The 27804-nt window shown below is 41.2% G+C and overlaps 1 protein-coding gene across 2 annotated transcripts in view; it reads right to left on the reverse strand.

Moving 5' to 3' along the window:
* PCLO (piccolo presynaptic cytomatrix protein) overlaps positions 1-27804 on the reverse strand; it is a 530921-nt gene that overhangs the window by 182014 nt on the left and 321103 nt on the right. For both annotated transcript variants that reach the window (XM_043552451.1, XM_043552450.1), the window contains exons 8-9: positions 20285-20421; positions 7235-7316 (exon numbers count right to left, since the gene is read on the reverse strand). In XM_043552451.1, the coding sequence (XP_043408386.1) occupies positions 7235-7316; positions 20285-20421 (219 nt within the window). The remainder of the gene's footprint in view (positions 1-7234; positions 7317-20284; positions 20422-27804) is intronic.

A 27804-nucleotide genomic window follows, 5' to 3' on the forward strand; every position in this document is an offset into this window, starting at 1 on the left:
GTATACACATACATGCATAAACATGTTGCTTGTTTACCCAGAAAGGTATATAGTCCCCCGGCCCCTCCAATTCAGCCCTCAGTTACACCTCTGCAATTTAATTTAACTCATTGAGGTTGCATGGGTATAAATGAGGGCTGTCTTTGTCCTAGTGTCCTTAACAATTCAGGACTAGTTTTAGGACTGGGAATCTATTTTTCTTTTACTTGTGCCTAAGGATTTCACAGTAAATATTGATCTGTTGCACAAGAACCCCACTCACCGGCCATTCCTCAACTGCTATTCACCAGTGCTAAAAATACAGTGTCATGCTAATGCAGTGTTAGAAACAGCTACATTTGGGGTTCTCCCCACTAGCCTTTAGTGAATCTTGAAAAAAAACCCTACAGTTATTCCAGATTGGCCTGATTTTCATAAGTGCCAAGCAGTGAGCACAACTCAGACTGACTGCCACAGGAATTGTGGACCCTCAGTTTATTTAATCAAATAAGCTTCATGCTCATTCATTTACAAATAAATTTAGAAGCCCAGTAAACAGTTAGATACATTTCATATGCTCTAGTTCAAACAGGAATCAACACAAAAAAGATCTATGGCCTGTATTATACAGGGGATCAGACTAGATGGTCACAATAGTCCCTTATGGCTTGGAATCTATGACGCAGGACAGTCATATTTTCTTGATGGACAACACAGTTTGAAGACTTAGCTGCGTGGACTTGTAATCAGATTTGTTTTCTGTTCTATTCTATTCTATTCTATATAGTTCTTATGCTGCCCTATCACTATACTATATGAGCACTTTCTAGCAGTGCATTAAGTAATATAACAAACATCTACTTACGTTCATTAAGTGACCTAGCCCCACCTTCCCTCACCACTTGCAATGGTGAATCCCACAGGATGATCCCGGCCACGTAAATCTGTATTCCTTTCCATTCCCCTCATGTTTACTTGCTTTTTATTTTGCTCAGAAGGGGAAGAGGTCCATGAGCTGGGATCATCATTGTTTAGGGGTAAACCCTTCCCCTCACCTGTGTGTGTCTTTGTGCGTGATCAAGGAGAGCTTGTGTGCTGGTCTCTGGGGAAGGGTAGGATCATCTCCGGTCCCCAGGGTATTGGGCCCATGGAAGCAGGGGCACCCCACATACACTCCAGGATGGAGGCAGCTGTCCCTATGTGAAGGGTGAACTCAAAGCCAGCACTAGGCACCAGCAGACTCAGCAATTGCTTAGGGCTTCGAGCAGCTCAAGTGGGCCCCCATTCACTTTTTTAGTATGGGGGGGAGAAAAATATTCCTGCTTAGGGCCCCCAATAGGCTAGCACCAGCTCTAGGTGAAGCATCGGGAACAAGTTATATCCTATTCCCTTATCTTCATGGCCACCACCCCAGCTAAACTTGGACTGTACCTGTGTTCCATGCACTCGTTATCTGCCTGGTAATAGTTCCTTATGTTCACTGCACGTCTGCATTTTAATCTATGGTTTTGTTGTCAGAATGGACTTGAAGCTGAAATAACCCAAAATATATACACTAGGAAGAAAGTCCAGCAATGTAGGCTTGATATATGAAAATTGTGTTAAATCCACCCCCATCTCCCTGAATAAATGCCCAGTAAATTTGCTCTGCTTAGGGTATTAGGTCTGATTTTTATGGCGGGGGAGGGGAAGGAGCGAGAAACTAACCCCTCAAACTATAAGTAGGGTTCAAAGCATCTCTGAAGCCTCATTGCAGCCATGTCCAGCCCAGTCCCTCCTGCTTTCTTGAACAGTAGATCTGCAGAAGTCACGATCCAGAGGCCTAGCCTCTGCCCAGAACTAACTAGCATATTCAGTGCAGACTCCTCCCTGTACCGCTGCTCTGCCTGCACACAAAGGGGCATCAGGGAGGGTGTCCTGCAGCACAGACAGCCTTGCAACTAACAGGTGCTTTTTGCCCTGCAGGGACAGAACTGGAAAGATGACAGCTTGACACCATACATTTGGGAAAGGAGCATTGCCTCTGGCACTGTAATTCAGTCCCACATGATGATTTGCTGCAGCCATGGGCTACCCCATACTTGGATGTAGCCAGACGTGCAGAGCTATTGAGATTTCCTGCCATGCTGAGCCTTCATCCTGCATGAGAAAGGGTCTTGTGACCAGGAGGAGGAAGACAATGTGTGTGTGTCGCTCTTGCAATGTTTGCAGCAGCTACTACCAGCGCCCTTATTGTCTCACGCAGCCACCTCTGCCCTCTTTTATTCCAGCTGTAACCGCTCTGCTTTAAACACCAGAAGGGAAAATGCGAGCATGCTAAAATGAGCTCTCTTGCTGGCTGTGGCCAAGGACCCATAAGAGACAAGTAGACTTTGAGTGAAAACAAGCAGTGTGTTTCTGGATCATTAAATGCTCCGACATTATCATTCTCTGATCACTGCCATCATTGCTTTGGCATCTGAGCTGCACAACGATGCCAATTCCTTCCAAATGTATTGAAAACTATTAATGAATCTTTGGAGACAAAACCCTTCGGCAATTTATTCAGGCCTAGCAGTAAAAGGCCAATTGCTGGGCTTTGGCAAATGCGTTGAGGACATTTTGTACTATAAACCTTCCTGCAGTACAGAGAAGAGCTGAGAGCTCTAGGGGATGGTGAGTGATGCAGAAAAAGAGGGGCAGTTAGGCAAGATCCATTCAGTTTTCCCACAAAGCAGTCGCACTCGGATCTTAGTAGCCTCTCACAGGATTGAAAACTAATTGATCGTTAGGGGTCCAGTCCTTCATTCCATCAGCCAATAGCAAACTGGGCCAGTTTTAGTAAGGCATGCAACAACTCCCTTGTATGCCTCAGGCAGTCCAAAATGGCATCCTCTGTGCAGGAGTAGCTTGCACGTATGGCGGGTACAGGATCACACTCTGTGGAGGATGCCACTGCCACAGGAATTGTGGACCCTTGGCTTAATTCATCAAAAAAGCTTCATGCTCAGTCATTTACAAATAAATTTAGAAGCCCAGTAAACAGCTAGATACATTCCATATGCTCTAGTTCAAACAGGAATCAACTCAGAAAAGATCTATGGCCTGTGTTATACAGGGGACCAGACTAGATGGTCCCAATAGTCCCTTATGGCTTGGAATCTATGATGCAGGATAGTCATATTTTCTTGATGGACAACACAATTTGAAGACTTAACTGCATGGACTTGTAATAAGATTTGCATTCTATTCCATTCCATATAGTTCTTATGCTGCCCTATCACTGTAGTATCTGAGCACTTTTTTGAAGGCCAGACGGAACCATCCTGGGAGCTGGATCGCAGTCCACAGCCCTCCAGTTGGACAACGCATAACCGGTCAGGCACAGAGTCCATGAAGTTCATGCCTTGCATACAGAGATGGCATGCCCCTGCCTTCAGCACCTCACTCTCCTGGCGAAATCTGTGGGAAACTTTTGGGTGTGCACCGAGACAGCCTCAGGCATAGGCTCGACAGGCCCTCAACTCTGGAAGTAATGTGAGTGTTGTATTTTCTGCTTTCATTTTAAAAAAGACTCTGTGCTAGGTATGCCGCATCACTTCAGACTGTTTGAAATGGATTTAAACAATCTGAGACTATTAATATTTAACATTTATAGCCTCTGTTAGCTTCAACTGAGTCACTGCTCCGTTGTGCTAGGCACTGTACAAATGTACAATAACTGAACATCTCTGCCCCAAATAGCTTACAAATTTAGCTGATCACATCATCTGACTGGCTGAATATTCTGACACCTCTGCTTTTTTTTGTTTTCAAATGAGGAGATGCCATGTTATATAGAGGATCATCCAATTATCTTGCTGCTGCGCTACCTCTGCTGTGGTGGGGCTGGTGGGCTTTCTAAGATATGTATTAATTAACTATTACACTTTTAAATGACCTGGAACTGTATAAAAGATTTCTGAGGTCTCCTCTGCCTCTGGTATTATAAAAACAGCTTCATTCACTGTTTGGATGATAACTAGAACTGGTCACCAGTTTGTTGGTATTGGTTGGTCAAACGATTTATTTTTATAATAGCAAATACAAGCAGGGCAATGGGGCTTCTGGGAGAGACCACCCAAGATCACAAAACCCCAGCAGAAAACTCTGCATGTTTAAATTTGCAGCATTTCTACCAGTTTTCCTCCTCAGAAGAGCAGGGCGAGGCAAGGCTGGCATGCAAAGGAGGCCCAAAATTCCATTTACCTCGAAGATATGTGAGGAATGAAATATGCAAATCCCAAGCCTTCAACTATTTTCCTGCCTACCTCCTCCCGGACAGCAGCTGTCCTGCCTTTGACTAACCACCATCCCCCTCCATTTGCAACCTACCTGATGTGCAAGAGAGACAGAAGTCACCAGGAGTGGGAGGGAGGGGAATATCTTCTGCTCCAAGCAGCAATAAGTAAATTTCCACTGTGAAGCCCACCATTTAACAAGTCAGCAGGCTCCCTGGCTCCATGCCATCCTGTCCTAAACACTGTGGAGTGGCAGTGCCCCAGACATCTCTGGGAGTAGGAGGGAATATAAGCAAGAGTCACTCCTCTCCCCTTTTCTCTGTTTGGGAACTTAGACTTTCTACCACATTATGCTCTGTTTCCCAGTAGATGTAACTCAGGGACAGCAATCCTTCATAGGGCTGGATTCTCAAGGGGGCTCAGGAGCCAGCTGCTCCCAGCGTAACACCGATGGACAGATGTTCAAAGGGCATGAAGCGTTCACCTAACATACTGAACTGTTCTGAAAATCTGGCCCCAGTTTTGATGGCTAGGTCTCTGTGTGACACATCTACAGACAATAGCTTCTCCCAGAGGGGAAGGGCCCCATGTCAGGAAGTGACTGGGGGGAACTTCAGGGTGTGTTCTTCCAGCCTGAGGGAGAAAGTGAAGCTATCATGTACCAGTAGGCACCGACAGCACCAGGAGAGGTTCCTCTGAATTATCTTCCAGTAATACATTCTTACGCCGCTCTGTTGTTTACTGAGCTCATGCCTGTACCACCATTCTGGGGACTCTGTCTGCTTGTGCTAACCCACCAATAAGGAGCCCGTGAGACTGAATACTGATTCCCATAGGCAAGTTGTACCATTCTTAATGGTGATTTCTCTTGTGACTGGCAAGTGCACACTATTTGGCACATTATCACAGTGGCTGAAGGGGAGCCTGAGAAAAATAACCCTATACACTGAGAGTATCAGAAGGTGAAGAGGAATTAAATATACAGGGCTTGATTTTCCATCCCTTCCCATCCTGCATGGTGATTTACATTTGTGCACAGTGGATGTGAAATGCTGCCATTGGTGTGAGCCAGTGGAAGATTCAGGTTAGGCAGCAGTTTACACTCTGTAAATAACAGCACACAACAGTGGTGAGAGAATCAGGCCCTCTTCAAAATAAAACCATGAGGTAACTAGTTTCATGCAGCTATAATTCCACCTGTTCTTCAGAAAGAGAACAGCTTGGATCTCAGCATTATTCCTTTCCCTGCAGGGCAAGAAATCCCGAGGAGGATTACAAGTAACTCCAATTGACTTCAGGAGCCCAGGGCTGTACAAAGGGTATGAACTGTCTTTTTAAACTCTACAGTCTGGGATAGTGGGAGAGCTAGTATTTTAAATTAATTAGTGGGTGCGATATCTGTTTTGTAGAAATTAATGCCAAGGGAGTACATAGAGAGAAAACTGCTTCAACGCCTTGTGAGAGAGCAAAGGGAGGCAAAGAGCTGCTTGCAGGAGACTTGAACTTACTAAATGAGTCAACCAGAAATACCTGGACCAGGGAGGGAACTTCAGCTGGTTCCTTATAAAAGCCCTGAAGCAGTTCTCAAAGCGGGAGCTGACTCTGGGACGTCTGTAAGAGAGTCAGCTCTGAGCAAGGCAGAGGCAAGCCAAACCCCAGAATGGGGAACCTCCTAAGAACTGATAAAAGGACCCTGTGAACACCAGGCTCTGAGGTAAAAGCTGTGCCCTGGGATGGACTTTGGGGACTTTGAGTGATTGGATAAGCAAATGTGTAGGAGTCTGTTTAAAAGAGCCTGGAAGAGGGAGGATAAAAATCAGGGCAGTACAGAGGCACCCCAGCCAGAAGGGGGCACATGAGAGTGCCCCTCTTGTTTACATGCCTGAAAGACGGGGGGAGGATGTGAGAAAATAATTGAGATTTTCAGCAAAAAATGCTGGGAAAGCAATACACAGCAATGCAACGAAACATGATGCTACTTCCCATTAAATGCTGGAGGGAAACCAGTGGTTGGCAACAAGTAATTACTTCCAGACAGAAGTGGATTTTGACATATGCTATTTGAATTTTCAATAGTAGTTAAAAGAAAGTCTGATTGTTCTGCAACAAAACCACAAAAGCCTAAATTACACACCACTGGCAGAATATAAATAGCATGTATTTCCACAGAAAAACACTTACTTCCTAATCAATACACTCTCTTATTAAAAAAATGTACAATTCTGAAAAACAACAAACAAACCTAGCACCTATTAGCTCTTGATATAGAAGGTGTTTTACACTCTGACATAGAAGAATTGTACTGCAGCACTGGTCCTGATTCACCCGCTGTAGCCCGTGTAATAGGATACAAAATAACACATATCTGCTCTCAGCCGATCTCTTTCACTCTCTACACACACACACACACACACACACACACACACACATTGTGAAGGGATGACAAGGAAGAAAAGTTTCTGTAGAATATAACAGAAAGCAATAACTTTTCTATAGGTTTTTTAACTATCTGATATAATTTAATAAAGAATTATATTGCTTCTCTGGGGTAGTTCCAGAAACTCTACAGAAAGGGCAGAATTCTTCATAAAATTCTGCAAGTTTTGAATTTTTACACAAGCCTATTCAATTTCTTTAGATCTTTAGTGGCTTCATCCCTATTAAATTCTATATGAGATTGTCATATGAAGAGGACAGACATATAGAGAGTGACAGACATACAGCCTCCTGATATATCTCACTAATATAGCCAACTTGCTTATGTGTTTTCAGTATCAAATTGTTTACAGTAATTTGTCTATTTTTAACAAAGTCTCATGACCACTTCTGTAGGTCACTGTTTTCTGTTATCACTAAAAACATGTAAGATGAGCAGTACATTTCCTGCCACACAGGACTGAGCAACCATCATTAGCATTGCAAACCATGTGCATGCTACTTAATAAGCATTCTAATAAAACCAGGTGTATATTTTGTTTGGGTTTTATTATTTTTACCTGATACAGTGTGATCCTTTGGGTCTCTCAGTAGTTTGAGTCTTGCATGCGGGAAAATGTACTGAAGAGGCTTCCCATTTATCTGAGGAACATAAAACATGCATGTCATAAAAAAATGTAAAGCATGTCCATTTTAATAACTTAAAAAAAGTCAGTCATACAAACAACGCTCCTACGAAACATATATCTGGTTGGGGGATATTTGACAATCATATCTCATCCTTGTTCAATCATTCCCCAGAGTTTTAACCCACAAATTGGGACATTTGTTAACAGGCACATGAGTGTTTGGGCATTACTTCCATATTACTAGAGTAATTTTAAGGCCAGCTTTAGTTTTTGTTTAAATTCCTAGGGACTTGAAATTGTCTACTTTGTTCTATCGCATCCACTAACGGAAGCCATAAAGCAGCGTGACCGTTGATCCTTTGACCATGGGATTTGTGTAATGCATAAGGAGAGAGTTGGAATGCAAACAGGCCTAAGATGAAGGTGTGGATATATGTATAAAGCTCCATGAAGTATTGCTTTGGTCTCACCAAAAATACACATTCTGAATGAATCTCTTTTCATCTTAGGCATTGCTAACATACCCCTCACCATAGTACAATAAACAAAGCACAAGTTATATAGTCAGATAGGGGCTCTTACTCTTTTTCAGCATCTATAAGCACATATTTTATTTCCTCTCTTGCCTGAACCTCAGACTTCTTTTTTAATTCCATTCGTTAATCCTTTAAGGTTGGTGTTTTCAAAGAAAGATGCCCAACCCCCATTGACTGTCAAGATTTAAAGTTCCTTTGAAAATGCCAGCCTAAAACTTTTAGGAATATCATTTATATGAAGATGTGTGACAGCCGCCATTTTGGCAGACAGCATTGATCTCTGGAGCTGAAAGCATGAGTCTCTACAACTTGTGCTACAGTGCTATACAGCCCCTCTGGACAAGGCATTGGGAGAGACATGAAACATACACTGACCAGAGGGTTACAGATGCTTTCTGTCTGTCCCTGCAGAAAGGGACTACGTGGAAAGACTGATGCACAACTATGCCTATGACACTTTCACCCCAATTTGTCCCCCACTTTCATCTTTCAGTGTTAGAACAGAATCCACAATCTCCCTGCCTTTTATTTTCTATGATCACCAATTGCACATGTGGAGTTTAAGACACTTCTTTGTGAGCTTAGGTATAAAAGATAGAGTTAGGAAACTATTTTGCAGCTGTCTCTCAAAATGACAAATCTGTTTGCAATGAATTTCCTGCCGGGCTCACATATTCTTCTGTTAGACAAGACTTTTAAAAACAGATGATCATATCACAATGGGTCAGCATACAAGCAGTAATGCAGTTTTCAGTAGTTTATTTAATAACAATAAACTATTTGTGCCTTCTCCACGGGACCTCACTGCCTCTGATTTAATTTGCTGGTCGAGTCACAACAATCCTCTTTTGTCTTGCTTCAGTTAGTGACTATGATCAAACTGAAATTATGTGCAATGGGAGTTCATCTTGATTTCTTTTGAAGATTTCTGAGGTAAATTGCTATTCTATTTTCATATTTACTGATTTATTATATCCATCTACAGCGGTCACCCTTCAGAAGTGTCTACTGCCTTGAGGATATTATTGGTTCTGTTAGTATACCTCATATTAAGTATAGAATCTCTCTCAAATTAGTAGAATCATTTAAACTAGAAGACATTTTAAATGCGAGCCTTGTTCGTACAAATTGGAAAGGGCAAGTTTTATAGCCTACAAAAATGAGTACTAGAAAGGTCCTTGATTAAAGTAGCATGTAGAGGCTTCAACAGCCATTGTACTAGATACTTTACCAACGCAGTCCCTGCCCCAAAGAGTTTATAATATAAATACACAACACACACAAGGTGGGAGGCGAAACAGAGAGGTGATGTTACATGCCTAAATTCACACAGGTCAGTAGCAGAGGTAAGAAGGAAAACTAGATCATACCTCCTATCCTAGTTTAGACTGTGCTAGCTCTACAGAATTGAACTACTGTCCCCATTGAAGTCAGTAACCAAATTACCTGTGATTTCAGTGGGTACGGTCTTGCACAAGTTACTTTAGCCTGTTTTGCCTCATGAAATCAGCTGTGAAACTGGAGTTTTAAATAAAAGCTAATTAAGGGGTATCCCATGAGTTTAACAATGCACATGAGCACTACAGAACAAGTCAAAACTGACTGCAGGGACTGTATGCAGAATCTACTTACTTACATTGTCTACTGTTGCTCAAAGTAGTATGGGATTTTAATGAACACAAGTGATCCGAATCTTGGTTCTAATTAACATTATTAGCAAAATATAGCAAGTAACATTATTATTAAAATAATCTATTTGAAATCTTACAGAAGTTGGTTAACTGCAATTATATTGTCTGAATGCTACACTGAATCATTTTTATAGGTATATATCTACTGGAGTATTAAAAAAAAATTAAGGTAAAATAATAGTCAAAGAAGTTCTATAAGCACATTGGGCCAGATCTTTAGCTGGGATAAATCAACATAGCTCCATTTTTATCAACAGAGTTATGTCAATTTATCACAGGTGAGGTTCAGGCCTATAAATTGCAAATTCCAATGTATTTTTTTTTATCTTCATTTTTTGGATATATAATAATCCCAAAAATATACACCACCGTATTTCATGTTTCACTGACTGGCATATCAGAGAAAATAGATCGGCACTCGCATTAGTCTGTTGCTCTCTCATTACTTCCACTTCCAGACTTTTATGATCAGTGTAAAGCTTGGTAATAAATACGCTTATGAATAAAAGTATCAGAGTTTATTGGCATCCACGTCTTCATAGTCTCCTTTATTGTTGGTGGGAAAGAGTGCTTAAACGGAAGATTATATTAGGCTGTTAGCTGCAGAACAGTGTGTCAGAGCTGAGAGGAAAGAGGCAGAAAAATGAATGGCAAAAGATGCTGATGAAAATAGGTAATGCTAGTGGGAATGGTTATGTCATCTCTGATCATTGGGGGTGTTTTTACATCAACCAGTCGTTCATGTGCATTTCTATAAAGTATATTCATCTATTACAAACAGACAATGTAGAACACAAGCATGGTAAGATTGCCATTTGTTCACACATTCTGTTCCTGGTAATTCATTTAGGGTGAACTACATTCCACCTGCATAAAGCCTGAATATTGGGGCTTCAGATCTGATTTGCCTCTCAGCTACTCTGGCATAAACAAGGCATGACTCCACATGCCAGTGTAAATCTGGCCAATGTGAGAGGAGAAGCTGGATGTTTATACGAACGGAGTGCATGTGTGGAGGAAATCTGCACCCTCCAAACCTAGAACTAGGTCACAGGGCTGAACCTGCAGCCCCCCTGTGCCAATCAGATGGGGTATTGGTACCAATGGATCAACACAACAGCTACAAAGACCCTTTTCATAGCATTCAAGGAGGCGCAGTCCACTCCACTCAAAATCCTCCCAGTTCACGGCTGACACTGCAGTGGACTCCACAGTTTAATTTCACCCTTACAGTGTGCACTCCAATGCACAACCCTCATATTTTAAGCAGACATTGGACTCGGGTCACATTTTTCAGCAGATTACTCAGCAGGCCCCCATGGTTTGTAACCCAGTGAGTTAAATACAAAACTAAGTAAGAGTGATGTGTTCCCTCCAGACCCCGTGGCACTGGTCACACATTTCATGTTATTAGTCAGCTGAAGTCTCTCTGAAGAGTGAATCATCTTTATGTTGTTAAACAGCTGGGAATGGTGGATACATTTGCTGGGGCTCTTTTGAATTGTGACATGGGAACTCATTTTAGTTATGACCTCTTTTTTTTCCACAGTGACATATTATGCCCAGGCACTTCTCTATATGAAAATTAGGTTTAGTGGGAGACACAAGAATCCTGAGATTCTATAGTGCAGAGGACAGGACAGTCAACAGGAGTTTCTCTCCTTAGTGCTGCATATCCAGTAATTCTGCTCTGGGGGCCTCATCTTAAGTCTTTGAGAGTCTTTCCATTGAAATCAATGGGCTTTAGATCAGTCCTGTAAAGCTTCGGTGAGCTCACTTTTTAATGACATCACACCTCTTCCCTAACCTGAAAGTTTGGGCCAGATCCTGCTGCCATGATTCCCAAAGCCTGACAGTGACACATAAGCCAATGGTCTTCTTTGATGCAGTGCAAAGATAGGAGCTCACAGTAGGAATGCTGCCATTGCAACACTCTTTGAAAGGGCACAAGTGCCATTCTGTGCAGAGCCATCTCCATTGGATAATGCAGAATGGGACCAGGATCATGGCCCCTATTTTGCTCCATCCACTTCAGGAAGGCCAGCAGCTCTAAGCTTGCATAGTCTTTGTGCTCAATGAGTATAATTGTGATTAGTTCTGTTGACCCCCTCCTCTATTAAGAACCATTGCCTTCAACAGAAGTTCTGTCTGAGTCACGTGTACAGGATCAGCCCAAAGGCAAACTAAAGGTCACATCAGCTTCATCTCACCGGTCAGATGTGGGAGAAGTAGCTCAGGCAGCATGCCATTTCTAGAACACCTCTTACTCCTAAGTAGAACACTAGAACATTCGGGAATGGAGATTGTTCGTAACTCTGAAGTGTTCGTATCTCTGAACAAAACGTTATGGTTGTTCTTTCAAAAGTTTACAACTGAACATTGACTTAATATAATCTTTAAGCTTTTCTATGCAGAAGGAGAATGAGGTTTGTAGCCATCTTAATTTAAATGAAACAAGCACAAAAACAGTTTCCTTACCTTGTCAAATATTTTTTTAAACTTTGTCTTTATTTTTTTAGTAGTTTATGTTTAACACAGTTCTGTATTTTATTTGCTTTTTTTTTTTTTTGTCTCCGCTGTGCCTGATTGTGTACTTTCGGTTCCAAATGAGGTGTGGGTTTGACCAATCATTCGTAATTCTGGTGTTGTAACCCTGAGGTTTTACTGTACCTTAGGGTTTTGTCTAACCCTGCAAAAGCATCTGTCTGGGACTTTAACAGGTAAGTTAACTCTGGCCCTATCTACATTATTTTACTCTCTTTTCCCCCTCTGTGATGTGAAACCTCTGAGTGGGGATCCAGGGGCTGTATATGGCAGAAGCCACAGTATCAAGAGACTACAGAAGACCAGTCATAGGTTCTCCATGCAAACAGCCATGTGCCTCCTTTGACTTCAAGAGATTTCGGAAAAGGCCTTAAACTGCTATTGTCACTTTACGAGGACCTGCCTGATGTGAAAGTTTTATAAAGGCAGAATTGGAAAGAACTCCAAGAATACAAGCTCACAAAGTCTCCTGTCCCATTCATGAGAGCAGCCCAGGTAAGGGTAAAAAATATCACTAAGTAGTCATCAGTGAGGAAATGTCAACATGTTATGTATTCTACGTCTTTCAGCATATACAATAGAGCTGGGTGATGGAAAAGATCAGTAATTGTTTGCCAAATAACGTAAAGGAAATATCTTGACTTGTAATGAAGTGGTTGCTGATGATTCATCTTATGGTGGGTTGATGATGAGATTTTAAAATTTATCGTGGCAAATTTGTCATCAGATTTCCAGGCAATTTTAAAAGAAAGAAATTCAAGGTCAATTTACCTCCAAAAAGGTGACATTTCTTGAGTCTAAATTAAGCAGTAGCTATCACTATGGAACAAGCATTGCCTATTTTGTGTGTCTCATGGAGCCTGCTATCACCAATATCATAATCCCTTCACACTTGAGGGCCCATGTCAGAGCCACCATTCTTTCAGGTGAAGAAGGCTGGACATCTCTGAGCCCAGCAATTCTGCTCCAAAAGCATTTGATCCAACAGTCATTTAAATCAAGATGTGTATTTCATTGTCTTCTAAAGGAGCTGGATTAGCCCATGGAGCAACATACAACAGATATTCCCCAGGGGGCTGAACTAATGGCCTTTGAAGTGCTGGTATCACATGGGAAGTGGGAGGTCAACATTTGAAATGTCTTTTGCATGGTACTGCAGAGCACTGCCTCCCTTCTAATGTGACTTTGAGTGCTTAGATAACTGATTTCTCATTACTTTCTCAGATGCATTTAACATATTTATCATTTTAAGGGGTTTCAGTAAATAGATGTACTAGAAATGGGGGATCAGCTCAGACAAAATAATTTACCTGAAACATCACTCTAACCTTTAACTGAACTCCAACACCTCAGCCATTCTGCATTTTACATACAACTAAGCACAAAATGATGGGGTCTAAATTAGCTGTTACCAATCAAAGAAATCTTGGAGTACTCATGTATGGCTCTCTGGAAACATCTGCTCAATGTTCACCACTATCAGGAACCATTAGAAAAGGGATAGACAAAAAATATCACAATGCCACTGTATAAATCCATGGCATGCCACACTTTGAATACTGCATGCCATTCAGGTGGCCCCATCTCAAAAAACTATATTAGAATCAGAAAAGGTACAGAGAAGGGCAACAAAAATTATTAGGGACATGGAACAGCTTCCACATAAGGAGAGATTAAACACTGGGACTGGCCAGTTTAGAAAAGAGATGACTAAGGGGAGATATGACGGAGGTCTATAAAATCATGAAGGATGTGGAGTAAGTGAATAAGGAAATGTTATTTACCCTTCATGTAACACAAGAACCAGGGTTCACATAATGAAATTAAGAGGCAGCAGCTTAAAAATAAACATAATGAAGCACTTCTTCACACAACGCACAATCAACTTGTGGAACTTGTTGACAGGGGGATGTTGTGAAGGCCCAAACTATAACTGCATTCAAAAAAAAAAAAAAAGAGAGAGAAGTTCATAGAGGATAGGTCCAACAATGGCTATTAATCAAGACGGTCAGGGATGCAATCCTATGCTCTGTGTGTCCCTAAACCTCTGACTGCCAGAAGGTGGGACTGGATGAGAGGTGATGGATCACTTGACACTTGCTCTGTTCTGTTCCTTCCCTCTGAAACATCTTGTACTGGCCACTGTTGGAAGACAGGATACTGGGCTAAAAGGACCATTGGTCTGATACAGTATGGCCATGCTTATGTTTTTATTCCAGCATGAGTGAAATGCCAAAATGCAGCGAGGAAAACCATCCTCATCTTTCTGACCTGACCAGAAAGTACATGAGGAGAAAAGCCTATCCCCAAGTGATTATCACTGCAATTTTGGAGACTAGAACTTTTTATTACCGTTTGACTATCACTGATATATTAGGAGTGGGGCGGGTGGAATGTGTTTGCACATGTTTATGTTTGCATGTGTGTCCAAAATGAAAATCTGACTGCATCATTCTTTTCCTGTATTAGCCTTCGTAGCTGAGAAAAGACTTGCTGACAGAAACCATGATGGCACAAACTTTCGCTGTTCATTGTTGTTTTGGGCTTCATTTTGGGTTTACAAAGACCAGTTCTGGAATGGGAAAGTTCTATTCTCAAATTCTCCATCCTTTACCTACTTTTCTTGCCTTAACCCATCCTTTTTCGTCTTCTCCAGTCATAATTCTGTGGCTTTTTACAGGCTGCCTACTCTTTTACTCCCCTCTCTCTCCTCCCTGCCCCCACACTCTTTAGCTGGTCCTCCCTCTCCCAGAGCACAAAGTAACCTCCCCCTTCAAATTGCTTCTTCAAAACTCATTGCATTTGCCTTGCTGTGCACCCATAAGCAACGCTGGTGCTACTAGTGCCAGCTTTGGCAACCTAATAATTAAAACAGAGACAGAGAGAGAACTAACAACAAATACAGGAAAGAATAGGACTTTCTCCAGAACAACAGTTCTTTCCATTGCTGTGGCTCTATTCCCTTCCCATATTTTCCTATTGTTTCTACCTCCTCCTTTTCCTATCTTCTCAACCTTCATGATCTGTTCTCTTGCCTATGTGCTTTTCTAAATTATCTGTGTACTAAACTCCATGATGTATCCAAAGCCCATTGAAGTTAATGGGAGGATTTCTTTTGAATTCAACAGGCTTTGGATCAGGAATTAACCTGCTATCATCACTTTAAGAGCAGCTGCCCGCTAGGGGCCTGTCTTCTTACACCTAGCACACTTTTTGGAGCTATATAAATAATGCATGATAAACAATAGTAAGAGGAGCTTGGACCTTGTGTTTGGCTGAAGTTTCTAGTCCACTGGCAGAGACTCAACAGGCTGCTGCTGCAGAGAGTGGGACTGGAGGGATCAATGAGAGAAATCAAGGTGATGCTGTCGGTCAGATACTCAGTGGATTTAAACAGTACATTTGCCATCGTCAGGTAAGCAGCCCAGATTTCTGTACTGGGAGACACTAGCTGTTATGATCCTAAGCTGCACTGTAATTTCATTATATTTAAGAATGTTAAGTAACATCAGGAATGTTGCTGTGGAAACTGATGTACTGTAATATTACTAGAATAGTATCAGATTAATCCACTGTGCCATATCATAACAAATCCATGGCAACTGATGACTTTTAGGATGACACTAGACTGCACAAAATTCCTGCTCCAAAAGCACCGGGCCATGCTAAAGGGGAATCTCTGTTAGCTGTTAGTTATGTGATTCCATGCAGTAAAAGTCACACACAGACACAAAGCAGGACACTTACAGCATTTTAGTATGGTAGGTGGGATTGTAAAATATTTACATTTTTTTTAAGATAGAAAGAAGAGAATGAGGATTTGTACTGGATGAGTGAAGCCAGAAGTTTCTCACTCATTGACTTGGGTACAAGCAGGCTACCACAGCTTCTGCAAACATCCATACTGCCAGTTTGAGATCAGTGAGAAATCTTTAAAGGGCCTGATTTTCAGAGGGTGGGTGCTCAGCTCTTTGTGAAAATCAGACTCTTAAAAATGTCAAGTTAGGCAGCTGAAGTCACTAGCCATTTTTTGAAAATCTTGGCCTGAATTTAAATATATAAAAGAGAGAAATGGCAACCAAATGTAACCAAAGCAAAGAAATAATCTACCTAGCACTTATTGTAAAAAAGAGAGTTCCACAAACATTCACATCAATTTAAAACTGAATTCTCTTCAGCTGTGGTTGCACTTTTCTTCCTTTTCTCTTCCCATGAATATTTGTCCAATGAGATTCTACTTGTGTGACTGCTTGCAGAAGGCATCTGGGACCGAAGATCTCTGAGAAACACTTCGCGTGCTACAGGATGCAGAGTTGTAGAGGCAACAGGTGATCCCCTCCTGCATCAGTATTGAAACAATGTCCCAGCAGGGGATAATGGGTAAAGGAGTTTGAAACACGGGAGAGCTCTCTCCACACACCAGCCTAGATGGAGAGAGGGCCGGGGTGATGGAACCAGGGGCCAGGTGTGAGGGGGGAAGGACTAGTGTCCATGCAATACATATATCATGGGGGCTCTGCCCCCAAGTAAACTTGCACATGCTCAGGGTGGGCAGTGGGGTGGCAGAGGTGAGAGTGGGACCCAGAGGAGCTGGAGTGCACTGTGGGGGTAGGGATATGGCTGGGGAGCAGGATCCCCAAATGGCTGGAATAGACTGGAGGGGGGAGATAGGAACCCCTGGCTCCTTTTTTCCCAGACTGGAGCCAGCAGCTTCCCCACCAGCCAAGTCTCAGTGCCTCCACTCATTCCCCATATCCTATCCCTCTGCTCCCCACATTTGCAGGGAGCTTTCACTCCCTCTGTAGAGAGCTGTGGGAGTGCTTTCCTCCTGTAAATCAGTGAGAGGAGGGGGTACTCTCCTTGTGCTTTAGCTCCCTATTGCATCATAGAATCATAGAAGTATAGCACTGGAAGGGACCTCAATTGGTCACCTAGTCCAGTCCTGTGCATTTAAGGCAGGATGATGTAATAACTAGACCATTTATGACAGGTGTTTGTCTAATCTGTTCTTAAAAATCTCCAATGATGGAGATTCCACAACCTCCCTAGGCAATTTGTTACGGTTCTTAACTAGCCTGACAGGAAGTTTTTCCTAATGTCCAACCTAAACCACCCTTTATTTAAGACCATTGCTTCTTGTCCTATCCTCAGAGATTAAGTAGGACAAAGGTTTCACACTCCCTTTGTAACAGCCTTTTATGTACTTGAAAACTGTTATGTCCCCCCTTCTTCAGACTAAACAAACCCAATTTTTTCAATCTTCCCACACAGATCCTGTGTTCTAGACCTTACGTCATTTTTGTGGCTCTCCTCTGGATTGTCTCCACATTTATCCACATCTTTCCTAAAATGTGGCACCCAGAACTGGATCCAGTACTCAAACTGAGGCCTTATCAGCACAGAGTAGAGTGGAAGAATTACTACTCATTTCTTGCTTACAACACTCCCGCATACAATCCAGAATGATGTTTGCTTTTGTGGGTGTGTGTGGCAACAGTGTCACACTGTTGACTCATATTTAGCTTGTGATCCACTATAACTCCAAGATCCCTTTTTGCAGTACTCCTTCCTAGGCAGTCATTTTCATTTTTCTATGTATGAAAGTGATTGTTCCTTCCTAAGTGGGCCACTTTGTATTTGTCCATATTGAATTTTATCCTGTTTACTTCAGACCATTTCTCCAGGTTGCCCAGATCATTTTGAATTTTAATCCTATCTTCCAAAGCACTTGCAACCCCTCCCAGCTTGGTATCATCCGCAAACTTTAAAAGTGTACTTTCTATGCCATTATCTAGATTATTGATGAAGATGTTGAACAGAACCAGATCCAGGACCAATCCCTGCAGAATCTGACTTGATAATTATCCTTTCTTTAATCTCTGGTTAAGGGACAGCATGTTGATGAAGGTGCCTTGTAGAGCTGGTCAGAATTTTGGGAGGAAGAAGAGGTACATAGCTCTACAGAAAATTTTGACAGAAACTAAAATCTCATTTTCATCTACATTTTTAGCAGAAAATTTCAATTTTCCATTATAAACTGAAAACACAAATATTTTTCAGAGTAGCAGCCATGTTAGTCTGTATTCGTAAAAAGAAAAGGAGTACCTGTGGCACCTTAGAGACTAACAAATTTATTTGAGCATAAGCTTTTGTTAGTCTCTAAGGTGCCACAAGTACTCCTTTTCTTTTTACAAATATTTTTGGCCATTTTTTTTTCTTTTTACTTTTTTTTTAAATTTTCCACCAAAAAATTCCAAAATAAAATTTTGACAATTTTTGGACCAGCTCTAGTATCCTATATCTTACATGAGATGAAAAACCAAGGATAAGATTATAGAGGAGGTGGTATGATGAGATTGCTTACAATGGGATATGGCCCATCCACAACTCCTATTAGCTAATATCTCCAACAACTGGAGATGGGACACTAGATGGGAGGACTTAGAGTTATTTCAGATAATTGTTTCCCAAGTGTCTGGCTGTGGCTCTCACCCACCTGCTCAGGGTCTAACTGATCACCATTTTTGGGATTGGGACAGAATTTTCCCCCACGTCAGATTGGCAGAGACCCTGGGTTTTTTTCATCCTCCTCAGCAGTGTAGGGAGTGGACCACTTGCTGGTTTGAACTAGAGTAAACAGTGGATTCTCTGTAATTAAAGTCTTTTAAATCAAGATTTGAAGACTTCAGTAACTCAGCCAGAGGTTATGGGTCTATTACAGGAGTGGGTGGGTGAGATTCTGTGGCCTGTGATGTGCAGGAGGTCAGACTAGATGATCATGATGGTGCCATCTGGCTTTAGACTTTACGAGACCCGGCCACTGTTGCGATTAACAACCCTATGGGACTTCTGAAAAGTATAAACGCTATAGGATTTTAAACATTGGGCATATCTTCCACCCTTGCCTATGAAGGAGAGTCCAATATAATGTTAACTCTTGTCCTGGACAGAAACAATTCTACAAATGTGTGTGTGTGTGTGACAGAGGGAATCTAAATTGACATTGGGATGCTGCAATCACCAAACACAGTCATATATATTCCAAAATAACCCATGTTTCTCAATGGGATTATAGGAGACAGGTATATATTTTGGTCAATGCTATTTACAGATCTGGAGCCTCTAAAATTCCAATTGTCCTGCAGCCGATCTGGCCTGCAGGGTGAATTCTACTGAATAACATTAATGTCCTATAAAAAAGACCCTTTCTTCCAGCAGAACAGGTGAAATTTTAAGGCTTCAGCAAAATGTAGTCTGGACTGGACAAACTCTAGGCTGGAGAATAGGCAAAAGAGAAAAACATATATAGTGTCCTTTATTTATATGAAGTGATTGAATTAATACCTAAATTTACTCATGAAGAGCCATTCTGCCATCTAACTGCACCTAAAACTCTCACTGACCTAGACAGGAGTTCTGTAGGTGGGAGGATAGCAGAACATGCCCTTTAAATATTATCTAAGGAATTAACAGTGGCATATTAACTCATGTGTTAATTTGTATGTGGTTAGTTTGTTTGTAATTCTGCCTTCATCTGCACCCATGTCACACCACTGGAGCAAGGATAGAATCTGAATAAGTATGTATGATAGTCAAAGTAGCAAGTGAAACATATAGGGATCTACTGATGACATGTTTAAACCTCAGTGATGCTAATGGGATATATGAAGGCGAACTAGACCGCAAAGTGAGCAAGTTTAAAACACTTTGATCAATGTGTTTTTCTTATATCTTAGTATAATGAACAGGCCAAATTCTTACTTGTTACCTGTGTGCAATCCCATTGATTTGTTCAGTGATTCATCATTGATCTACAGGGATTACACACATGTAACATAACAGAATTCAGTTCCACTCATAACAACACCCCAAAGTAAATCCAGCCCTGTTCCTAAGAACATTAAAAAGCAGAGTCTTAAATCAGGTTGGATTAAAGTCAATGTCCAAAGTAAAATTGGACTAGACTGAATCATTCTGTGTGGGTGTTTCCGCTGCCTATGTAATTCCAGGTGAGCAGGTTAATTCTACCCAAAAACTGTTTAAGGACAAAACTAATCCTAAAGAATAGGGATCATAAATAATACTGATGGTCTCCTAAGCTGCTTAAAATGTAGCTGGATTTTGATAAATCTAGTGGTCCACATGTTACAGGATAGTATGATTTAACAAGCTTTCTACAGAATATCCACAAAACTATAGACACATCTTACTTGATCTTGATGTTGACTTGGTGGTCTGGAGTGGGACAACTTCTCTTGCAGTTTTCTGTCAAAGCCATGTCCATTCTCCAGACGAGACTCCCTGGGCTTGTCAAACCAATCTGTCTCTTCACGGCGGAGGTGATAGGCTTTGAAAACCAAGGACATGTCAAATGTTCTGACTCAGAGCGGAGAGAAGGGCAACAGTTTGGCACACACAGCAAACATGCACAGTGGTTATTAATTGGCCATGCAGCTCAAGCAAATTTACAGGCAAAGCTGAAGACAGACTAACTCAAGTAAAATTAAGTAGTAAGTGGCAGAGGAGACAAGAATGAGATCCCATCTGTGTTATAACTGACTATGGATTTTTAATATCAAGAAAAAAACAAACAAGTATTGAGTGCCATAACCATTTCCTCTGTCTGGGTGCTTAGAAATATACTGCAGATTTCACACATTTCTGAGGGTTTGTCAACACTTAAAATGCTACAAAGGCACAACTGCGCTGTTGCAGCTGCCCCACTGTAGTGCTTCAGTGTAGACACTACCTACGCTGAAAGGAGGGGTTCTCCCATTGGAGTAGATAATCCACCTCCCAGAGAGGCGGTAGCTAGGTCGAAAGAAGAATTGTTCTGTCAATTTAGCACTGTCTACACCGGGATTTTACATAGTTAAACCAATCTAATTTTCTAATGTATATCAGGCCTGAGATGTAGCTGAACTTTTATGAATCAGTAGTTATAGCAGTGACTCCTTAACAGACTCTGCGTCAAAGGACATCTGTATGATCAAGTTTCTTCGGAGAGCCTCTGCAAACTGTTCTATGAAAATGGAGTCTGCTTAACTAAAGCATTGTTCATCCCAAAACACAGACTGAAGAAGAAGAAAAGCTCACTTTATAACATGGTGGAGAAATGCTGCAGGAATTCTCATTTTAAATCCCATTGACTGGGTCTTGCTGTACATCTTCGTTTGTACATTATGAACGTTTCTTGTACACAGAATTCCAATCAGGTTTTATAGTGTGCACAGAAAGCAGGATGGAACCCTACTGGCCTGATTCTCCTCCCATTTAAACCAGTTTTACACTGGTGTAAACCCATTAGGCAAGAATCTCAGCCGGTATAAATGAGCATTGCCTCACTGAAGTCAAATGAGCTATGATGACTGATTTCGCCGGTTCCTTCTGATTTGCACCAGTGTGAGATCACGAGCTATAAGTTAAATACTATTTTTATTATACAACATACAGATTTTCTTCTGCATGCACACATATCAATACAAAACAAGATAAACTGTAGCTAAGTAGAATCCCATGGAACATCTGAATTTCATGTTATAATAATCATTATAAATTTAGCATTGGAAAAAGACATTATTATTTTAGCAAAATCACCAGGAAATTACAAAACTAAAATAAGGTCAGCTGTCGCTATAGTAACAAGAGTAAATGCAGTTGTTCAATACCACAAAAAGAAATTAAAAATGCAAAACATTAGTGTGTTTTTTTCTGTTTCTAATTCTTTAGTAAATATGACCTGAATGGCTCACAGAAGTTTGAAAAAAAAAAACAAAAAAACATTGCAACATTTTAGTATAACAGAAAGTTATAAAGGTGTGTTATTTCCCAAAAACAAAAGGGAAAGGCTAGCTATATAGAAATGGATCTTTTAAGGCACATTATATATGAGGTCAAAAACAATATAAACACATTTTGAAATACTTTTGCCATTAAGGTCTTTAGGACAAATGTATTTTGGGACAAATATTACGAGGTCAATTTTTATCCTGTATGTGCACAGATCCCTATTGTTAAACTGTTTGACAACATTATTTATCCAGTAGACCAGCATGGATACAATAAAATGAGATAACAAATGTTGATGTTTGTCCAGATAGTGATTAACTGCTTCTAATAAATCATTGTCATCTATTATGTAAATATTCCATAGTTTGCAGATTTGCTGCAAATGACTGATTGACTGCATTTACCAGGCTGCCCTATAACTCAGCTCATAATGAAACTCCCGATCAAATTTTCTGCTTAAAAACCAAAGGCCCTGTTCTGATCCAAGATACTAATTCTGAATACCACCATCTGTTTCATCATCTAATCAGGAGAAACCCTGAAACAGAGTCTCTCTCACACAGTTAAAATAATCTTTGCTGGCCTTCTCCCTTCAGAGAGTTAGCATGCTTGTGGAATTCCCTATGAAGGCTTATGGATCAAGCTGTGTTTCTGTCAAAGGTGTCATGAATTCTATGATTTTTTTCAAGTTTAAAGGAAACTATTGTGAACTTTTTGTTTGATTATTTGGGTATTTTGCATGCAGTTGGGTGGGTTGACTGGAGTTGGGAATTTCACTGACAATCTTGAGAGCAGCCATTTTAAACCCTCGGCTGCATAAGAAGTTATGGCCCTGATCCTGTGACAGAGAGCACGCAGGCTGACTATTGCACCTGTACAGAGTCCAATTGAAGTCAATGGGGCCCTATGCTGGTAAAGCAGCCCCTCTCCCACACTGCTAATTGCACAATCAGGCCTTATATAAGAGTGACCTCAGTAAAACCAACGTGGCATCAAAAATATTAGATCACTTAATGGTTAGTAACTACTTTAACTTCTGCAGTTTCTTCCTCTCCCAGGATATTTTCTGTTAGTGGCTTGAAAAAATAAAAAAATTGAGATTCATGATGGGCTTATAAAAAACAGCAGTGGCAGCATGGCGGTGTCTACAGAGACAAGGCGTTTTATGGCCTACGTGTAACAAAGCATGTCAGCTTGCGTCCACCTACACAAACCCAGAACCTTCAGGACCACAAGCCTCCTGTATTTGTAGCCGCTAAGCAGAAGTCCTTTATCCTCAGTGGGGAAAATGAGTAGGAGGAGACAAGATGATATGCTCTAAACCAGCGGGGCATGGTAAAGACTCAGTGTTCATCTCAGACTTCTGGAATTTCCTCATATCTGAGTGGTAGGTTTTCCAAATTTACCATAGGATTAACACTAATAGCCTCATATTTAAATGGGGGGAAATCTCGCTGAGAAGGGAACCATTAGGATTTAAATTCTCAGAGGTAACCAATAGGGACTACTCATGTTAATAAAATTAAACAATGTTTGCAGGATTGGGGCCTTAATATTTTCATACATATTTAATAATCTGTGGGATATAATCAATGTCTGGCAGCTTTGGGCCAAAAAATCTAAGGTTTTACATAGGTCAGGACAATGATTTTATGTTTTATGGAGGTCAGGATGTAACATTTCTTGGCCACTCATTGTAAATTAACTTTACCTGATCAAAACATTTGCAATTGTACTACAAATTAGGAAACTTCCATGAGCTCTTTAGCAAGAACACAAATGCTCTATGACACAAGCATATATAGATGGTCTGTTTAGATGTAACATAGTTAGTTCATGGGCTACAAAGCAGTGTAGGAATTATTCATAATTTAAAAATTTATAAAGAAGGGAGTTTCCAACACATTATGGGGTATGTGAGAGGAAATAATTTGATCACAATAATGCAGTTTTAGCTAACTTAGGGCCAAGATTTGAAAAAAAAAAAGTTTAAAATTAGACTTCTAAATTCATAGCTAGGCACCTAAAGAAGTAACCTGATTTTTGGAAGTTCTAAGCACCCACTGATTTCAATGCCAGCTGTTGGGTGCTTTGCACTTTTGAAAACTATAATACTTATTTAGCTGCCTAAGTATGAAGTCTGGAGTTCCACTTTATGTGCCCAATTATTTTTTTTAAATAAAAAAACCTTGTGGTTTATGTGGTTTATGACCTTGTGGTTTATGATTTATTACAATGTGTAAAAATAGCATTACTTTTAAATATATTTGCATATATTACTCATACAAATGTCTGGGCTCAGAAATTGCATTTCTACTCCTATCTGCTACTTGCTATTGTACAGGCATTCCATAAGACTAACAGAACCTCAAACAGACCTCTCTCGTTTTAGGGAGCAAAGATATTTTAAAATCCGTATTCCATATTACTTGTACTGAAAAATTGCCTCTATCAGAAGAAATGGCAGCTTTCTTTGACTAAAAAAAAAAAAAAAGTCATTTTTACAACTCTGATTAGGACTGACTGACGAATTGAAATCACATCCATGCAAAGAGACAGATTTAAAAAAAATACAAAGTGAATTCTTTTATATTGGAACCGGTTTCCCTCAGAAGATATGTTGTAATACTCCGAAGTAACTGTCCAAAACACCACACTCTGGGCTTGTTTAGATGAAGACTTCGGGTATGCCTACACAACCCTGAGCCAAATAGGTAGGTAGACCTATATTTTAGGTGTAGACAAGGGTTAAGTGAGCAGCAACCTGGGTGTAAATCTACAGTGCATTAACATGCTGCACACTAGCTGGCAGTGTGGACTCTGCTACCGCACACTAAAAGTTCCACACTGAAAGTTCCCTCATACACATTGACCTGCTTTCATTTCAAAGTGGAGTAGATCAAAGCGCACTAGCAAACTGTTAGTGAATAACAGAAGGGTCCACGTGGACAGTTAGTGTGCGGCGTACTCATTGCATTGTTGATTTACAGCAGAGCTTGCTGCACAATAACTCTTCTCTGACAACCCTTCTGACTGCACCACAGAGTGTGCTTGTATGGGGTTTTAGACATTCCTATACAACAGTGTTTCCCAAACTTGGGATGCTGCTTGTTCAGGGAAAGCCCCTGGTGGGCCGGGCCGGTTTGTTTACCTGCCGCATCCGCAGGTTCGGCCCATCGCGGCTCCCACTGGCCGCGGTTCACTGTGCCCTGCCAATAGGGGCTGCGGGAAGCGATGGCCAGTATGTGCCCTCGGCCCGCGCCGCTTCCCGCAGCCCCCATTGGCCAGGCACAGCGAACTGTGGCCAGTGGGAGCCGCGATCGGCCGAACATGCGGACGCGGCAGGTAAACAAACTGGCCCGGCCCACCAAGGGCTTTCCCTGAACAAGGGGCGACCCAAGTTTGGGAAACACTGCTATACAACGCTGCATCACTGTTCAAAGGAAAGAGTCTCCTTCCACTCTTTACTTTATGTCCAAGTTGTATGGCTTTCCTCACGTCCACCAAGTCATTTGGTTCTCGTTGGTACCCCATACGTCCCATTCATATTTTCACCTAATATCACACGCAGACTTATTCCTATATTTTCCGCATCCAGTCAGAGCATCTGCCCGTTTCTTCACTAGCTTCCTCTCAAGTCCCATATAAAGTTCGTGCTTTACCACCACTGTGGCCCTCAGACAACTCTGTCATTACCAGCATCTTTGTCCTCACCTCCTCCTATTACTCTTCGTGGTGCCTAGGCCGTACCCTCCCTGCCCTCCTCAATGCCCTCTGTGTCCTTCTCAAATTCTCTTCTTTATGCATTCTCTCCTCGGTGTCCCTTAGACTCAGAACTCCCATCGCCTCCTCCAACACCAGCTTCCAACACATTTCTTCCACAGAGAGGACAATCCACCAAAGAGAAGAACTTTGCCACTGACTTTGAGGGGTGTGGGATTGGGTTGGTCCATCTGCTTTGGAACTCCTTCAAGCCATGTGGAACACCAAGCACTCAAAAATAAAATCATGATTAATACTCCTGCCTGTGAATGTGTTCCCTTACTGTGCAGGAATAATACATAAGCTGCACAGGAAGTCTGATGGCTACATATGATTCCAGAGGGCAACAGATCCAGGAGTGTCAAGCACCAGTAAGCTAGAAAGTGTCTTCAATAAAAAGAATGGTAGAGAGCCACCTGTTTAACGAGACTTATTTTTTGATTGCCTCCAGAGTGGGGTAACCAGATCTTGAATGTGAAAAGCCAGGGCACCTGTCATGGGGGAGAAAATGGTTGTACAGGGGATGGGTTTGGTGAGAATTAAATAGAAGCCCACTACCTCCTTTCCTCTGCCAGGACACTGCTCTTGTTCCTTCCTAGCCACCTTATGGTTTTGACTCTCTGGGCCAAGAAGGCTGGGTCAAGGACTTGAGTGACAGGGCTACTGGACAGCTTTAGGAACAGGAGAAGAGGAACAGCTGGGTGTCATCATGTGGCAGGCTGGTTGGGGGTGGGGTGGTCCTGGTGGTGCACATGCACTTGAGCCAGCTGGCTTTCTATTTAATAATAATTTCTCCAGCTCCATTGTCTGACAGCTCCTAGTGCTGGCCAATCTGCAAGGCTTTATGAGAATTGGGACAAAGCAAAGTTATTTGTAAAAATGACACAGCCACTGGGATAAGCTCAGAAAAAAGGGGCAGCAATTGTTCCCAGGGACATGTGGTCTACCTAATAATGAACAAGTTGTGAACTGAGTTAGAACAGATCTAAAAATATATATCGGATTCAGAATCAGATGAAAACCAGCCCTTACATCCTAAGTATTTGTCACAAATAAATACTGTAATTGTAGAGCAGTATTATAAACTACTGTGGTTTTATCCATGATCAGTTTATGTATTACATAACAATAGAGGGCAGGCCAACTTTTTATATGGATTTGGGGCCCAATCCCACTCACTTTAGCTCCAGTGCAACTTCAATTAACTTCAATGGAAGATGCTGAGGTCCCATACAGCCTCGTCCTCCATTATGCAGCGCTCATCCTGTGCTGGGCTGAGTGCCTTCAATTCCCATCTTCCTTCATCGGGAATTGATGGCACGGAGAACAGTACAGAGATACTCAGCACCATGCAGAATCAGACCCTTAATCATGAAAAACCTACCTGCCGTGAAATAAAGCTTCAGGGTCAGACCCCAAAATGCACAGAAACTTACAGAACAATGACTTGCAGCTTATCAGTTTACAATAGTGTGAGATCAAATTCAGGGAAAGCAAACGTTATCCATCTTCTAAACCAAGATTTCCCCTTTGAATTCAAAATGATATAGCTTATGAACCAAGGGAAGCAATGCTTTTTCAAAATAGTAAATGTGGGTTATGTATAAGTACAGGAAGCAACCATCTCTACTTCACAATCATGCAAATTATTCTTTTGCGGTAATTATTGTCACTTACAAACAGTATAGTGCATGCAAAATTTTGGGTTTTTTTATTGTGCAGTAAATATACACAAGAAAAGTTAACGGAGCACATACAATGAAAAGCAGATGATAACTTAAACATGTGCGTTTCATTCTCTTTCAGAGTGACTATGATTTTTAAACAGTTTTAAAATGTATTAAATTTGACTAGAGTCAAACCAAGTGGATGCATAATTTGCAGTTATTTAGTACTTAACACCAGCTTAACATTCTGCTGTATTTATTTAAATTAAACACTTTTTAATTACACCATTTATAATACATCAGAGAGGTTCCTTCTCATGAACTTAAGTGAGATAAGCTCTTGTGCTTATCTGGCAGAAGTACTGAATGGGGTCCACATAAAACCAGTTAAGCTGGATAATCCATCAATGGAAGTGAAATATTTTAAGCAAGTTTATTGATGAATGAGGTTACCTTGTGCCACCTAAACAATAAATTTTCTTACATCATCACAATTCTGAATGCACAGAAGT

This window comes from Chelonia mydas, chromosome 1 (assembly GCF_015237465.2).
Source record: "Chelonia mydas isolate rCheMyd1 chromosome 1, rCheMyd1.pri.v2, whole genome shotgun sequence".
NCBI classification, from domain to species: Eukaryota; Metazoa; Chordata; order Testudines; family Cheloniidae; genus Chelonia; species Chelonia mydas.